At 38.9% G+C, this 17,176-nt stretch overlaps 2 protein-coding genes across 4 annotated transcripts in view; one reads left to right on the top strand and one right to left on the bottom strand.

Annotated features, from left to right (window-relative positions):
- The window catches only part of necab2 (N-terminal EF-hand calcium binding protein 2), a 78,311-nt gene extending 69,425 nt beyond the window's left edge, over nucleotides 1-8,886 (top strand). Inside the window, exons 9-12 of one of the 3 annotated variants that reach the window (XM_081716401.1) lie at nucleotides 4,216-4,328; nucleotides 5,702-5,779; nucleotides 6,216-6,307; nucleotides 7,433-8,886. In XM_081716401.1, coding sequence (XP_081572527.1) covers nucleotides 4,216-4,328; nucleotides 5,702-5,779; nucleotides 6,216-6,307; nucleotides 7,433-7,461 — 312 coding nt within the window. In that variant the 3' untranslated portion in view covers nucleotides 7,462-8,886. The remainder of the gene's footprint in view (nucleotides 1-4,215; nucleotides 4,329-5,701; nucleotides 5,780-6,215; nucleotides 6,308-7,432) is intronic. The other 2 variants (XM_027003989.3, XM_081716402.1) reach the window with 2 other exon arrangements.
- A 70-nt stretch (nucleotides 8,887-8,956) lies between these two features.
- Nucleotides 8,957-15,270, bottom strand: slc38a8a (solute carrier family 38 member 8a). Its single transcript, XM_027004022.3, has 10 exons — nucleotides 15,080-15,270; nucleotides 14,759-14,957; nucleotides 14,413-14,569; nucleotides 13,749-13,853; nucleotides 13,330-13,387; nucleotides 12,167-12,281; nucleotides 10,982-11,129; nucleotides 10,418-10,617; nucleotides 9,324-9,375; nucleotides 8,957-9,199 (listed from the first exon to the last, which is right to left on the bottom strand). The coding sequence occupies exons 1-10, from the start codon at nucleotides 15,266-15,268 to the stop codon at nucleotides 9,097-9,099; spliced, it is 1,326 nt and encodes a 441-aa protein (XP_026859823.3). The 5' UTR covers nucleotides 15,269-15,270; the 3' UTR covers nucleotides 8,957-9,096.
- Nucleotides 15,271-17,176: the final 1,906 nt, after the last annotated feature.

Below are 17,176 nucleotides of genomic sequence, written 5' to 3'. Positions count from 1 at the left end.
GCCAGTGCTCAGTTCCCAATCATATGTATCATGGCTTTGGCTTTTCTGATTCATTTACATTGATTTCTTGGTTTCTTTATGGGTGGCTTTGATGGCTTTGCATTTATTAGCTTTTTTTGTAGCTGACCATTTTGTAATAAGTTTGCCAGTTTTCTCAAACGTAGTTCGGGTATTTAGCGGTTTAAATTAATTGGCAGTCACTCTGAGATTGCCATTTGGTTTCGGGTACAACACAGCCCTTAAACCTTGGCTGAAAAACCCATGTACACATTAATGAAGCAAACAATCAAGTTCTGTAATGTGTTTTGGTAAACTGTAGATTCGTGCAAGGCTACACTCTGAACTATATTATTTGTCTTTCCATTTTTACTCACATGGGCCTCTGCAGCGCCATCTTCTGGATACCTCTTAAATCACACAGGTGGTTGACTACACTGGAAAAGTGTCTGATGTACATTGTATGTACTAACTAAGAAGACCTGCAGCTGTCTATTCTCCCCAAACTGTCCCTACCTGAGATCACAGTTATTCAGCTGCTCCTCCTTGCCATACTCTCTATGCCTTTGTAGCATTTAATAGTCACATGACCTCATTCACATGATTCTAAAAGGTTCCTGCTAAAGACCATGTGGTCATCTGCATCAACATCAGACTTTCCTAGTATTCTTCCATGACACCAAACGAAATGCAATCCTCCTGAAAGTCCTCACAGAGTTGCCAAGGTAGTGGTTACTCTCTTTGGACATAAATCTATAGTGACAGTTGATCTAGACATAAGAACTAGAATTGACATCAAGAATGTCACTATTTCAGTTTGAGTGTTGGTTGATGTCTATTTACATTTTCCTATTAAAGTCTAAGTAGTCAATACATAGCCAAAACAGTTTGTTTTTTTTCGCTCAGACATTTGCTGAGAAGAATTTGAGGAGTGTGACTTCTCAAAGCAGCCTTCAGGTCAAAGGCATAATCTTTTATTTCATGATACAAAGGCTTTGGGACTTGTAAGTACTTGGAATTTGTTCTTGGCATTTGTCTTTGAAAGAGATCATTATCTGCAGGTTTTAAATGCATCAAATGCCATTATGTGTGACTTGGAGAAAGAATGATATTCTTCTTTAAGCATCTGTCAGACTCTCTCTCGTGTTCACTTAGATGGTTTCAATTAACAGACGAGTCCAGCACTTCACCAGTAGTGTCAACAGTATCAATATTTGTTTGTTTGCACTTTGACTTGGTAAACAGCAGCCAATGTAATTTGGGCACTTCTCTCTTAAATTCTGGCAGAAGGTATTATCCTAAAACGCTGAGCTGTGTCAAGTGCAGTCTGCCTCTAACTTGATGGCATAATCTATTATATTGTACACCACCCTGGCATGTACTAGCTATGTAAATGACATCTGAAGCATTTTTCAAATTCACCTCTAGTAAGCATTAATCTTTCTGCTGTTCAATTAAGTGCACTGACAGCAGGCGTACCTTACATGCATGAGTATTGTTTAAGGCTTTGGCAAGCAAATGCAGTTTCTTTTATGCTGAGTCTAATGACAGCATTGGCTGTTGGAGGTTTATGTTTAAGATCATCATTCCACAGCATCTGTGGAACAGACTCAGTCTCAGGTTTCACCCACAACGCTAACCATTCCCATTTAGTGATCTGGTTATTGAGAAATTAAATAATTAAAATACATTAAAATACTAAAATACAAGTTTAATAAAGCACAGTAGGAAGTAAAAAGACAACAACAAAAGGGTGCCTAAAAATAATTGCAGGCAATGCTTTTATTTGTTTTTGGTTTTGTTAATTTGCATATTAATTATTTATGTATTAATGATATGACTAACTGAGGGCTCTGAATGTACTTAGACAGAGACTCAGACTTAGACAAGACTCAGACTACAGAATCTTAGAACCAGTCATTTTTTGACTACGGTATGGAGAGACACTATTGTCCCATAATGCAATGCAAAATGGAATTGGAAGAGCTACTCACATCTGCAAAATTTTGAAAAGACTTGCCGACAAAACCACAAGTTCAGCAGCAACAGTGGCAGGACAACAGGCCTCTAAATTTGGCTACAACTGACTACAGTTTTATTTTTATAAAAGTAAAATAATTAATAAACATAATAAATGGTTACTAGTACGAAACCTGTTTGAAATGCATGCTAATGCATGCTACCTAGCTCAGTGTTTGGCCTTTGTAAGCAAGTTACTTAGCTAGCTGACGGTAGCTACCTACCCCATATTTGTAAATGAGATAGAATATCATTTTAGATTTAATACCTGTATCAGAAGTAATTGAGTCACAGCTTGCAATGATGTATGTTGGCATAGCAATGCTTCGTCACTTCCTGAGTGATGTTAATATTTTGTGTACTAACCTGCCAAACCTGTACTATTAAGATCAGAAAAGTATACAGCTTAAAGTATTAATGTGTAGTACACAGTTAGGACGCACCTGTTGTATCCTAGTGGGTAAGGAATATCCACAAAGCACTGCGTTGTTTGGTTTGAAAATTCTCTGAGAAGGAGAGAGGGATGATGTTGATAACTTCAGAGACTTCACAAGCCTGTTACAAATGTAATTAGCAGGTTAACTGAAAAAACATTGATTTTATAGTGTTTTATTGTACTGTGGTATGCCGATCAGGGACGCAGTCTGCTATCATACAGTAATGATCTAACACTCATAACATAATGTCCGAAATTGTTCACTACCTTGACGAATTCTGTTCCCTGTAATAATGCTCTATGTAGTGATCCAGATTTGCACATGTAGGGGATAGTGAATAGGCACCGATAGTGAATAAGCACAGAATAGGACACTGAGTGTGTCTTTTTCAGTATTGAACTGAACTCCGGTTGCAGCAAAAGAGGAAATGTGATAGTTCTGGCTAGGGGTGAGGTTAGATGGGTAATGTAGTGTTTCTGATTGCACTTTAAGGTTTGTTGGTTTGTGTAGTGATCATAATTAGGTTTGGAGTTTATTTCCAAGTTTTGGCTTGCTTATTACCCAGGCCTTGGGAAAGCTAAGAAACTAGGCTTTGTAATTGTGCTGTCAAACAGATGTTCTTAATGGTTTCCATTAGTTTTTATCACTTCTTCCCACTAGGATGGGGAAAGTTCATATTAGGAGAGGGGCAGCAGAACTGCAGTATCCTTTTACAATGCTGTGTTATTGAACTTTACTACAGTAAACAGTGTTATTATCTAGTTATTAACAGTTATGGACATTCTGTTAATAAACTATCTCATGGAGTTAGTGTTTACAAGACGTATTTGCAATAAGGATGCATTATTAGAGCTATCAAACAGTTATCACAAGCTGTCAAATGCATAAAATTAGAAATTGGCCTCGAAAAAAACCCTCATACTTAAACCTATAATGTGTAGTAGATTTTATCTGGAAGAGGCTGGTTATTTAATCAAACAAATGAGGTTTTACAAAATGGGCTCTAGATGACATCTTGGCAATTAAGAGCGCAGTGAGACTTGTGAATGACATGCCCTAGTATGAGAAAGGTGCAATTACATGAAATAGACAAAAGCTGAAATAGGGAATATTTTATTTGTATTGCTCTCCAAAATTTCCAACCTAATAGTATTGCATTACATATTTTTAAATAAGGTGCCTTTTCAGTCAAGTCACACATATCAGACTCATTTCTTTAAGTGGGTCATTAGCGGGAAAAGCCAGCTGTTTTTTTTAAATACTCCACCACCCTCCTTCACTGCAAAGTATAATGTAATCAGTGCTGAATCACTAAGGATTCAATCACTAAGTCACACCAGTTGAAAGTTGCACCGTATTGATCTTAACATCTGTTATTACTGAATGTTTTATTTATTTGCACTTTTTAAAAGTTTGTACGACATGATCGGTAGATGTTTTTCTTCTTCTTTTTCTTCTCAATTGCTCCTTACCCAGAAGACTTAGAGGGGTTTAGTTACCTATGGTATTTAACAAAAGCGGTTAACAAACTAGTTACTGTTAAAACCCAGTTAACTGCAATGCCCAAGATAATCTGACCACCAACTGTTTGACATTTGAGAGGGCATTAACTAGCAAGACTATTCCTAGAGTATTCCTTCGTAAGCCTCCTGCCTCAGTCCTGTGCCACTGGTCCCTTTGCTGTGTTTTCAATGGAAGTATAATACCTTGCTTATTGATTCTCACTTTCTCAATGTTTCTTTTTGTCCACCACACCCCACAGTCCCTCTATCTGATCCGCCAAGAGATGACAGTATCCCAGAAGCAACTAGGGGAATTCTGTGAGGCCCTGAAACAGTATCTGAAGAACGTCTCTGCCCAGAGAGACTGTTTTCAGTGAGTGCATGTGTACTTATTTATTTATGATCTGTTGATTTACATTGAGCTATGTTTCCTGTATGTCTCAATCATACTTTTTGCCCTTTTGACAGCTGTCCATTATAGTTCTTTGCAAGTGAACAGCTTTTTTTCCAGTCTAATATGATGAAATAGAAAAAAATTCTGTGACATTGACATGGCTTTGAAGGAGTGGAATGCATGCAGTATGAAATCAGTTGAGATCCTCTCATTTCTTGTCTGTGGATTTTAGTTCTTATGAATATGAACATCTCTTAAAAGTTATTAAGAACTGAGGAAAATTATATTCAGCAAGATTATAAACATATTTGCAAAATAACTGTAACAATACTGAAATCTTTTCAGTATATTTAGGTTTCTGTCATGCTTGTAAATTCAAGTAAGTGATTAAATTAACGAATACCTTCAGGTTATTTATGACAATTGTGTTGCCATTTCTTTTACATTTGCAATATTTCTCAAAAATTTATCTCCAATGCTGTGGTGCCCTGGGATTCTCAACAGCTTATTGGACTACCCTCATGAGAAATGTCAGGTTTCTAAATAATTGAGCAGTGAGATCTTTGGGTTCTGGATAGGTCCCATTACTCAGACACTGACAAGTCATTCACCTCCTGCCCCTTAGTCCCTTTCTTGCATTGTTTTCTGGGTCTCTTCCACTCTGCTCTCAGATCTTCTAGTTTTGTAACAGCCTGTTAAAACTGGTTTCACTGAAGTGCAGTCTTTAAACTACAGGTTATGAAGGAATTCAGTTCACTCATTTGAGTGGAGGACACATAAAGATTTTCACACACACACACACACACACACACACACACACACACAAAAGCTCATCTGACCCAGCAGACCCTTTTCTAAGCAGATCTGTTCTAATAAAGCTAATTTAAACTTTCTTACCCCGTGGTCTGTTCAATAAAGCGGTGCAGTGCAATAACACAGCTGTAAGCACTGGCTGCAGGATTACTGCATCTAATGAAAGCTGTGAAGCGGTCAATAGACACTGTCAGGTCTATCTACAACTATGAGCTTATCTGTGATGTAAGCCACATGCAATATTTAGCTAATGCTCTTCACCATTCTGTTCACCTAAAAACCCTTTGCTGTGGAGACGTATGAGGGACTACTGCCATCAAGTGGAAGGTTACATTCCACATTGAGTTATGAGAAGACTTATTACTAATAGCATCTAATTCACTTAACTGGATTTGGTTTGGTTATTTCTCCTCAAAATCTCTCACTCACCTTCGCCAAGAGTGTTACATTTACAGGAAAAGTATCACTTTTCAATCTCCTTTTGTTGTTTTCTCCATGTCCATAACCCCTGCCCCCACCCCGCACCCCTCCTCCCCCAGTGTGACCGCGGTGCGGCTTCCCGACGGCCTCTCCTTCGTCGTGTATGAGTTCTGGGATGGGCAAGAGGAGTGGAAAAGGTAGATGTCAATTTATCTTTTCTGCAACACCTGAATCAGCGTCTACTTCCTTCTAAGACACTAACCATCTTAACAAGGCCTTCTGTCACTTCCCACAGTTAGGCCATCTTTTCCATTTTTCACCCTCCTCCTGCTGTAGTACGGTGTTCTGTACAGGACCTACTGACTGTAATACATATAGTAGTTCTATGATTTATTGATGCTTCAGGAGATATGCTGAAACAAAAGTGGCACTCTGTCCTGCCATGAGTGCTTTATTAATATTTTAATCAAATATAGATTTTAGCAGAAGCTCATAGCTGACTGAGGTGCAGAATTTAATGAATATTGCACAGTCACGCAGGGGCGTACAGTGTTTCAAGTCTGGTCCAGTGTCTCAATCACTGTTGGTTGTTTGCATGATGACACAATGTGGGTTGTTTGCTTTCATTTCAAGACACCTCCAGAGTGCAGCCTGCAAGGCATTCCAGCATGTGAAAGTGGACACGCTAAGCCAGCCTGAGAGTGTGTCCAGCGTGGCTGTACCAGGTGAGCTGTCTGGACACCAGCTCGCCTGGCCTGTCACTGAAATGGCTACACACCAGTCTCTGACGCTATATGCAGTGCAGCACTTCTTTTTTATTAACCCAGGTGGATGTTACCGGGGAGAACCTTTAAAGAGGTTTTAAAGCTACAGTAGGTGCCAGCTGGTGCCTGCTGAGATCAAACCCAAACCATATGTTTACTTAATCTTGGCTCCAAAATGCCTGTTTGGTACAGAGAGCTCTCATTCTGGGTTTGAATGGAGTGGGTTCTGACTGGAACACACCATGGTAGTAGTTCCTAAAACCATATAAGTAATGACTAAATCTTATTATCAGGTCATAATGATTTCCAAAGTCAAGGACTGATTCTATTTGTGGTAGAGCCCAGTGATAGTAAGGCTGACTCTGATGCACTGATTATGGGAAATCTGACATCTTATACACATATCTAACACACTTCCTCAAATAAGACAGGTTGTAAGTTTACATCTCAATAATAAAAACAGCCAATAATTGGCTAGTTCTCCTGCTGTATCATATATAGATATCAGAATCATATATAGAACTATATATAGAACTCCTCTATATATAGATATCTACTCAACGTAATGAGATGAAAAGTCATGAAATTCAGATTAGCATCACACAAAACAATGTTCTTCATGTTTGCGATCTATTACCTCATTGCATTAAAAAGTTGCATAGACATGTTTGGGTAATTGCAACTAACAGCAAACTTGTCACATCTTTTGAATGTATTCAAGCCCTCTGTTTTCAATGCTTTCTTTGTCTTATTGCATTGAAACCAATAGAATAAAGTAAGGGCCAAACTGAAGTAGCTAAGAATAACAAAATGCTAGACTTGTTGTTTTAGGGTTCATTTCCCTCCTTAAATGCAAGACCCAAGAGGAAATGGCATTGTTCATTAATGACCAATTTACTCACTACAAGACCAAACAAGGCAGATTAGGTGTATTTTGAAAATTATCCACAGTGTAAGCACTGCGTATCATGTTAAGTTAAAGGAAAATACTTTCACAAGTGCTTTGTTGTGTCTGTTAGGACTTCAGAATTCACCCATTTGTTCTGTTTTGGTAATGTAATCTCTCTTCTCTCTCTCTCTGTCTAGCCGCCTGGTGCAGCCTTAGTAGAGACTGACTGGAACAGAGCCGGACTGCGGGTGGAAGGGCTCCGCCTTACGCCTGAGCAACCCCTGCCCTGCTTTTCTCCTCTTCATCCATGCGTCGTTCTCTCACCCCTATAGATTTCCAATGATCTTTACACATTGCATCTTTTTACCTCTCTCCCTACATCCATGCTGTCTCCCCTCGCTCTTGTAACTTACTTGTTTACATGGTGTTGGTTTGACTGCAAAGAATGTGGGACACAGTGCCGATCTCTTCTTTAACTCCACTATGGTCCCATATAGCTCCTAACATATGGACACAGTACTCTTAGGGATGGGGAAAACAGTGGCACTAACAGACACGCGTCTGCAAGTACAATAAGAGTCCGTCACCACCCAAAAGAAGCCGATTAATTTTTCATCCCTGTTTAGTAACTACAATAAACACAAATGTATTTACTGTGTTGAAAATACTGGGCATAAGATCGTCAACAGATATCGCAGCAGAGTAGCATTGTGCCAGCAGAGGCTTTTAACAGCCTGCGATAGCTCAAATGCCCAGATGCAGTACAACCAATAGCCACTTATGCATCCAGTGAGTGTGCACAGTTGAAGACTTTGTCCAAAAGCATGTCCATGAAGGGATGTTGTGTAATGAATGTTTACGTAAATGAGGTTTACAGAGTATTAAAAAAAAACAAAAAACTGAAATGTTGAGAAAATTATGTTAAATTATTTTATCTTAAAATACTAATATATGGATTATTTATTGATAGTAAAAACATACATCATTGAACATGTACATTATGTGAAATCACGCCATGTCCAGTTCATATAAATTTTCATTTTGCATTATGTAACCCAGACTTTTCACAAACTTACAATAGAAATGGACTGTTAATTCCTGATTGCAGAAGCCCAAACTGCCTTGTGACTAATTAAGAGTATAGGATTAATGGGTTTGTGAACAGAAAATAGAGGAATTCCTTGTGGACTCCTGTATGAACTTTAAAACCCAGGTGATGAAAACCTCCCCCCATATTCTCCATAACATTCTTAGCTGTCTGCTTCCCTAGACAACATGGCATCTCCCACCTTATCCCTCAAGTGAGTGCACGTTGCGATTAATGTCCAGTAACTTATTTGCTGTAGTAGTTAGATATGCTACTTTCAATGGATTTTGTGCATTTCTTAATTTCTTTTATATGGCTCCAATAGAGAACAAATAAAACTAATAATTACCAGACAAGAATAAGAGCTCAAGTATGACATCACCTTGTTCAATGAAAAATTAATACTTTTACTTACATATGTTTCCGTAAACTGGCTTTCTCTCTTAAAGGTGAGTGTAGAGACTTATTGCAGGGATGCAAATATATTCATCTTCACTTTGATCTAGATCATGTAGAGTGATGCAGTTCAATAAATTAAAGTTCTAAAGTGGACAAAAACTTGTCATCTCCTTTTTAGCAACATCTTCACATGACATATTTCAGATGTGTATTAGAGTTGTTTCTTAGAATTTCTACAGTCTAGTATGCAGTGAAGAATATGTAATCGAATTTTGTACACCAAATTATGATGGAAAGTGAGCACAGGAAACAAATCTTGTAAACCACAGCTTTAAAAAAGAAAGTCTCTTCAAGAGTTCCAAATGCTGACAGAAATTACATTTTATTCAAAATCTGCATAATGGCAATGGAAGTGCTCTGGCCAAAGATGAACATACCACACAAAAGCATGATTACCCCCCACGCAATTAGAGCCCACCTGAAAAGACAGAACAAGCGCATAGGAACATGTGAGAGATGCATTCCTTGGCAAACTCGTGAAGCACTAAAGAATATAAAAAAGGTAATTAAACCAAACACGGGCACTCTTATATCAGTCTCACCTTAGTGTGGTGCACACGGGCTGTGAGTGCATGGCAAATATCAAACAAAGCCCTGCAACAAGAGACAATGATTACGAATGTGAAATGTGCAAACCATGATGAGCCGTTTCACATTAACTGTTCAATAAAGAGATGAACTGAAAAATAATACAACGGTAATGTTTAAAACATGCCAAGCTGAATTTCTGTGGGCAGTGGCTGTATGCATTGCTTGACGTGGGAATAAGCGCCGGTCCTCCCCTTATTCACACACTGGCATGTGTATATACTGGTATCAGCAAATCATTAAGTATTACATTCTGAAATTCCACAGTAAATAAAAGATACTGGTATATAACACTGATAATCACACAAAAATGTATGTGCTCAAATTGCAAGCATTTTCCATTAATTCGATGCTTTGACCAACAATCAGCCCATTCTTGTTTACTGATGTTGTTGTTAAGGTTGTAGTAGGCCGTGGTAGCGGTAGATTCAGGTGTTTTGCTGATCCTACATCACCAGGCTCCTCCATGTTAGGAATGGTGCTAATGTTAGCTTGCTGCTCCCAGCCTGCAATTAGTACTGGTTCTGGCTGAAGCTCTATTATGTCGTTGTCTGACTCACACATTCTCTTTGTGCCCTCTTGGAGCCAAGCCAACATCATTATTTAACATTAACCTTACTTAAACTACCATTAATATTACTTGTCTTGTACTTCATTTGTGGGGAGAACGAGAACAGAGAACATCATATAGTGCCCCTTAAGTAATGCAGTTTATGTCGGATCATTATGAATGGCCCAGAACCTGATATGAAGAGGGCAGAAAAGACTACAGGGAACCTGTATGCTGGTACATAAGCAAAAATCTGGTATGCCAAAGAGAAAAATGTAGACGCTCCATACCACTCAAAGCACTGGGTGTTCCTAATAAACAGTACACAACACACTACTCAAACAGGCAAGTTCATTCCAACCATTTCCTCCACATTTATTTTGTCGCTAAGCAAACACACCAAGTCCCCTCTGCCCTCCAACGCCAACCACCGGTCTAATTTCGTAATCCTATGAGTGTGGCTCATTTCACTTCAGCACTCTTTGTTTATAGTCTGACCTGGGAAGATGAAGATGAAGAAGGCACTGATACCACCAATGACACTGATCACTTTGCTGATGTCTGGAACGGCGACTGCGATGAGGAAGGTGCTGATGACCCAGGCCAAGGTCAGAGCAACTCTGGTGCAGCTCTCAAAACTTGTAGTGACTACCAAGTACTTTCCTCTGTGCTGCAGTACGGGAGCCAGAATCACAGACCTGTAAAACATGTAGTAACCAAGGTACATGTGGTTGCACTGCTAAACTGCAACTCAAGCTCCTAGATTTGTAAGGGAAAAACAACTTATCAAATACATACTTAATTTGTCTTGATAAGTGTAAATCTAAATTTATCTTTTGTAAAATCCACATTGAAAGAATATAAATATGCAGGGTAGTTTACAGACTTCATGGAGGGCATAGGGTTACATTGAAACAAAGGCATGTAGGATGCCAAACAGTACTTTGAATTCCTTGAGAAGAGGACATGTGATTCTGCATGTGTTAGTGTACACTGATTACACAGTTATTTCAGTTCACCACACTATCTGCCGTTAATATAGACAAAGTCTTTGCATGCTACCTTCCAAGGAGAAGAACAATGGGGTAAATGGTGATGATGGAGAGCCCAAAGAGCAACCTGGCAATAATAATGATGACATCACCTCCACTGTATGACATCAGAACATCAGCAGCAACATTCTTTCCGAAGGTGAGGTAACCATAGATCCCTTTAAGAAAGAAAATACAAGAAAGGTGTATATAATACATTATAATATAATACAATGTATGTTTATTTTGGGACTTTTCACTTATACTTTGTAAGTGTGTGATGGTCCGGCAAAAAACAAAACAAAACAAAAAAAAAACACATGGGTATTTTTTGGGTGGATTGGTAGGAGGAGGTATTTATTCCAGCCCAATAATCCAAGTGGAAAAAAAAATTGCTCAGTTAAATAGCCCACAACCAAAAAATAAAAAATATAATAAATAATATAATATTAAATAATATTATAATAAAAAGTATAATAATTGTCCAATAATCAATCAAATTAAAGTATTTTCAGCTACACAATCACTGTTCCAAAAAATCTAGTTCACTTTGTTGCAAGTGAGGCTTATATAAATCCAAACAGGAAGTGTCGTGAAGGGGTGGGGAATTTTGTCTAGAATATCAAACAAAGACACCTGTTTCCTGCACTAAAAGAAGACCTACATCCATCTCCCTGGAAAATAATTACAGGCAAGTACATTTTCTGTTTTAAATTAGTTAACAATCTGCAATTGACAATCATGTTTAGTTAAGAATAAAAACACTTTGGCATAAATTGCCAATAGCAGTTCAAATTAAAACATCTTGTCTTCACTGGTACATGGTTATTAGTTTTTTTTTCTGTTTCCTGCATCATATTTTATCCTCTGTTGACAGATACAAACTTAAAATAAACAAATACCCAGTCAGTTAATAATAAAGCTTTTGAACCATTTGTACCAAAATATCCATATTCACAGAAGTCAATGTTTTCATATCATTGCAGAAAATAGCTCCATAATAAAGTGTGTTTGAGATATTGAAAAGCTCTATATCAATCCAAATGCATTATTGTTGCTGTTGTTGTTATGAAATATTTTCAGTTTACATGCCACAGGTTAAAGCCATATATGCATTAACAGGTTTACAAGTGGCTACATTCCATAAATATGCATTAAGGTGCAAGTTATTTCCAGAAATCGGCTTCAAATCAATGTAAGGAAGAGCTACCCTTACCTGTGAGGGAGTAAATGACAGTGCAGAAGAACATGGACACAAATGAGATGCCAACCCAGTGGGAGAGCTTCTTATTCTCCAAGCTGCTGTAGATGGCAATGCAGGCCTCGTGACACTGAACAAAGGTGTGCAGAGAAACTTAGCATGCCTGCGGACTGCAGTAACAGTACGGAGTTCAGTGTAAGAAGTAATAACTAATTATAACAGTTCATTTGGACTATTCAATCATGTATTTCTGTTTTACTAGTGGCCATATAAAGGAGGTAACGAAGAATTTTTGAAGAAACGTGCTTAAACTTCTCCACACTTCCGTATGCATCTACTTACTGTTGTCTGTAAGTAAGTAGTAAACATTCATTAAAAGTAGTCATTCCTTAAAAACGGCAATTGATCTCAACATACAATTTAAATAAATAAAAAAATAAAAAAAAAAAAGAAATAAAAAATGAAATAAAAACTTTGCAGTGGCAAAGAAGGTGATTATTTATTTATAGGTTTACATATTTATCTAATCTGCTTTGAAAAATGAAAAAACAAAACTAATATATCCACATAATAATTGCCCTTTGACAATGCATCAGTGAAGTTAAGAATGAAAAAACTTCAGCAATGAGACGACACCAGCACCCAGAGAATGAGTGGCGGAGGAGAAATGTTTGCTCCACCTGCGATTCAAACCAAACCTAAGCCCTGGCACATACTCATGTGTTTATTAAGCCTCCATCACAGAAAGGAAGAAAACAGAAACCCCTCCCCTGGCCACCTTATTTAGAACACGGCTCTTTCAATATTGCTCTTCCCATTTTCTCTCCATCTTCACCCTATAATCAGTCAGCCTCCAGCGACGCGGGCTCAGGGATCCTGGCGTGCCCTCACACACGCCATTTATTAGACTTTTGATAGCCCCCACCGCGCTGCCTTGCTTCGCCGGGGAGCAATAAACAAAATCTCCAAAATGCATTGTGCTTCCACTGGTTGCCATGCACCTGGCCTTAACTATTACACCCACAGTGGAGGGGAGCTCCTGAGGGGATGAGTCTTCACAGTGATGCCATGCTGTGAAAGAGTTTCGGTTCCTCACTGCTGGGCGAAATGCCACAGCCCCGGCCACCCTGTCTCTCCACAATCACTGGAGCCAGCACCGGGGCCTGCTCGACACTCACCTGAAAGCCAAAGCAGATAGTGGGGATCACGCTGAACATTGGGGTCCAGGAACTTATTCTGGAAGAAAAAGGCCACATAATTTAAGGGCAGCTCAAAAAAAGAGAAACTTTAATCAAGAGAGAGAGGGGTAGTAAAACATTTAAGAGTCCTTTGTGTCTTCTAGCCACAACAATCAGGATGTAATTATAACCTTTAAGGGTTCACCCATCAATCTTAACTTTATTGGGCCACAGCCCCTGGCTCTGACCTCTACCCCTTTTTCAGAAAATTCCACAACAAAATGGCACAGAAAATGAAATGAAAGTAGAGACATTTTTAGAGAGCACCTTTCAAAAATACTTAGGAAAATATTTTTACCTTGCAATACATAATCTATACACGGTCATATTAAGAAAAGGAGATGAGAGGACATACTCACCCACTACTGTACACAGATGATATGGGGTGCTCAGGGACTGCTCTTATATAATATTTTACAGTAATGACTACAGTCAAATAGATGGCAGCTAAGGTACCCAACACACTACAATAAAGAAAAGATTATGTTAATAATTCTGAGGAAAAAGATACATATAACATTATGCATATGTCACTACTAATAACATCATTATAAAAATCATTTTTTTCACCATGTTAATTCTAATGCTAGGCCTGAAAGGTATCAAATACTATAATTCTAATAATAATGTTAAAATCACAGCAATGTTCCATAAATGTCATTGTGAGAAATGCTAGCAATAACTGCAGTTCTTGATAATTGAATAAAAAAAAAAATTGCTCTTCACCCACAGCAGTGTCAGAAATGACAGCCTTTCCTAACTTTACTGATGACATGGCAGTATAAACAATCATTGCCAAATCTAGTCAGCTCAGTGTAATGGCATCAACATCTCACATTTTACAGTCAGTGCGGCACTACTCTTAATCCTCAGATTGCTGTTACGCAATTTATTTATTTCACATTCAAAATACATCATTGTGGGCACAGCGATGAAATCCGTCTCCCTCTCCTCTGTAAGAAAAGACATTCTCTAAAAGTTCCTCCTGTTCAGTCAGTTGAAGTGAAGCTGAGGCTTCCCCACCTGGTATACTTCTGTATCCAGATCTCTTTAGGAATGGAGAGAGGGAGGATGAGGAAGAGGCACAGGATGAAGAGTGCAATCCTCTGGTCTGTGTACCAGTGATGAGGCATCTCGCTCTCAGATGAGCCATTGATTAGTTCATATATGTACACAGACACTGACACACAGACAGCAAAAAAAGACGGCGACAAACAGATGAAATGTTTGTATGATAAACAGATAAAAAAGGACTGTAGGATTGTTAGGAAGGACACCAAACTGGAACACAATAAATAAAAATAATAACCCAAAACAAAACAAAAGCTAAGTGAACCTCATTTAATGACCTAGTGTGGATGTTATTTACATTTCTGAAGCTGGTCTGCCACTATAACCAGGAAGGCCACTGAGATCATGAAGAGGTTGAAGACAAGGAAGATCTCACAAAGCTTTCCTATGACTGGCCCACACAGATGCTGCACCACATCTTGGTACGTGCTCTGTCCACTGATAGAAGATGAGTAGCCCAGGATGATCAGTCCACTAATGAGGAACACGACAGAGATCTAAGGAGAGCAAAATGTCATGAACGAAGCAGGTAAGAATTATCCTTAATTTGCCTTTCTTATATCTGAGGTTTCAGAAATTTTGCACACTATTTGTGCCCAAAGCACATTAGGATACTGACCATTTCGATGGTGACAGCATAGCGAATTTCTCCAGTTCTCGCGAAAGCCCATGGAAAGTTCAATAGTCCTGCACCAAGAGCGGACTTTAGCATGATGAAAACCGCTCCAAAGGACCCCAGCCTCTGGCCAACTATATCCTTTGAGGGCTTGGCTAATAAGCTTATGCTCTCACTCACCAACTCTTCCATGATTAAAGGGATATGGAACTCTCTCCAGCAAAAACCACCTGCATTTGGTAAATAATTCCAGCCTTCAGGAGAGTGGCATGAAGGAGGTAGGCAGGTAAAAGCATATAATTGGAAGTGTCCATCAAGCTTCGAGACTAATCGCATCCACGAACTGCCTCCATACTCTTCTTGTGTCTGGAGAGGTGCAGTTGTATACCCACCCATATGGCTGTCACCAAAGGTTTCATCATGAGTGTATGGTGTAGCATGGGCCTACAAGACTCACACAGAAATAAAATAATAGTAGAAATACATCCCTATTTAGAATATCAACCTGCTTTGCTGTATGATGGCACATTTAGAGAAAAATCTAATTGCATCATAAATGATAAGGAAGCCAATTAAATCCCAAGTTACCAAATGCCAAGTAACTTAGCAGTCACAGGATTGATAGTTTTAATTATTCTCAGTAATCATCTCTTGGCCTGATATTAGGAACAACTAGATTAAAAACACATTTTTTACCCTTACGACTTGTTCATTCAAGTAATTTGCAATGGCAAATACTGAGCTCCATTAAATCAAGCGAAATGAAATCCACTGTATCATCTAAAATATAAATACTAAATTATCTCAGACATAGTGTATTAAAAAATTCAAGAGTTTTGTATTATTTTGTTTTCATTTAATGCATAACTTGTGTTACACTCCCTTGATGAAGAGGTTGCATATTTGCCCAGACTAGGTCGAGAGTGTGACCTCTGGGAACAAGGAAACTCATGACACCGTAAGGTGTGATGCTGTCGCATGTTTCTCTGCACCGCTCAGACAGATTAAAAAGGTCATGCGACATGAGCAGGGTTTCTGCCAGAACTGAGCAGGCATTCCCAGGGTGAGCATTTGGCATCTGCTCCGGTGGCAGTCTGGTGCAGCAGGCTCAGTGGTGGTCAAAAGGGCAGAGGTGGCCGGAACTCTCCATCCAGACCTGTCTTGCTGCCTGGGAACCTTCCAACCTTCCAGGGAAAAGGGAGGGCACTGTAATGTGACCTCATGACGGATGCAATTTGAGAAATCCATTGAAGCACCGATAACCTGTCACAGGGTCAGTTCCCATGTTCTTCATGTAATTAGCCTCCAGGGAAGGCTGTCATCTTGAGTCTGCAGTGGCATTTTCACAGATTCTTTTGTCCCATTAAAAATGGATCAGACCCAAGGTTTAAAGGAACCGCCAGAACCCCGTCACCTTTAATGAAATTAGTCCACTTGACACAGACCAAGGGCACAAGTATGGGTGACTGGACTGATCTGAGACAGAACAGATCAGATTTGGAATGGCTTCGAGGCATACACTCAAACTTTTAATTGTAGTACTTTTGTTTTTTGGCTCACCTGTCATGGAAAAAACTGCAATAAACAAAGCAGTAGGCCATTTTATATGGAATGTGTTCTTACAGATTATATTAATGTGGCTGTTCCCATTAACTTTCTGAAATTATACCATTGACCAAATTATGCCATCAGAATTATACTATTTTAGGGGTTCATTGTGACTGGAAGGTACTGCCCCGTGCAAAGGTTCAGGTAGTGTGTCAGTGAATAAGTGCAAATGTAGACATGGTGTTTTCTAGGTTAACTACAAAAAGCTATGATGTAAACTGTAGTTTACCAAGGAATGCATCACTGTTTTAACTGAAAGAACTCCAAAACATCTCCATGTGTCATTTAGTTTTGTTGGGGTTTTTTTTGGGGGGGGGGGGGGGTGAACCACAATGATGCTGAGTCAGTCTGGACCATGAGCAGCCTGAGTCTGCTGTTTCTGCTTAGAAATGGTCATCTTTGTGGACCTTTACTGATTTCTATCAGCCCTTCTTAGCTTCCAAAATGGGTGAAGACAAATGAGACTAGGGTTCCACACACATGAAGTCATTC

The sequence above is a fragment of the Electrophorus electricus genome, chromosome 6, assembly GCF_041902795.1.
Source record: "Electrophorus electricus isolate QZ-2024a chromosome 6, ASM4190279v1, whole genome shotgun sequence".
In the NCBI taxonomy this organism is placed as follows: domain Eukaryota; kingdom Metazoa; phylum Chordata; class Actinopteri; order Gymnotiformes; family Gymnotidae; genus Electrophorus; species Electrophorus electricus.
The sequence above is the reverse complement of the archived record's forward strand: the minus strand, read 5'-3'. Positions and strand labels throughout refer to the sequence as shown.

Coding starts and splice junctions, on each gene's coding strand:
- slc38a8a (XM_027004022.3), bottom strand. CDS start 15,268: ATGGAAGAGTTGGTGAGTGAGAGCATAAGCTTATTAGCCAAGCCCTCA. Junction 14,958..15,079: donor ATGCTGTCACCATCGAAATG/GTCAGTATCCTA, acceptor TGCTCTCCTTAG/ATCTCTGTCGTGTTCCTCAT. Junction 10,618..10,981: donor ATTGTTCTTCTCCTTGGAAG/GTAGCATGCAAA, acceptor CATGTTTTACAG/GTCTGTGATTCTGGCTCCCG.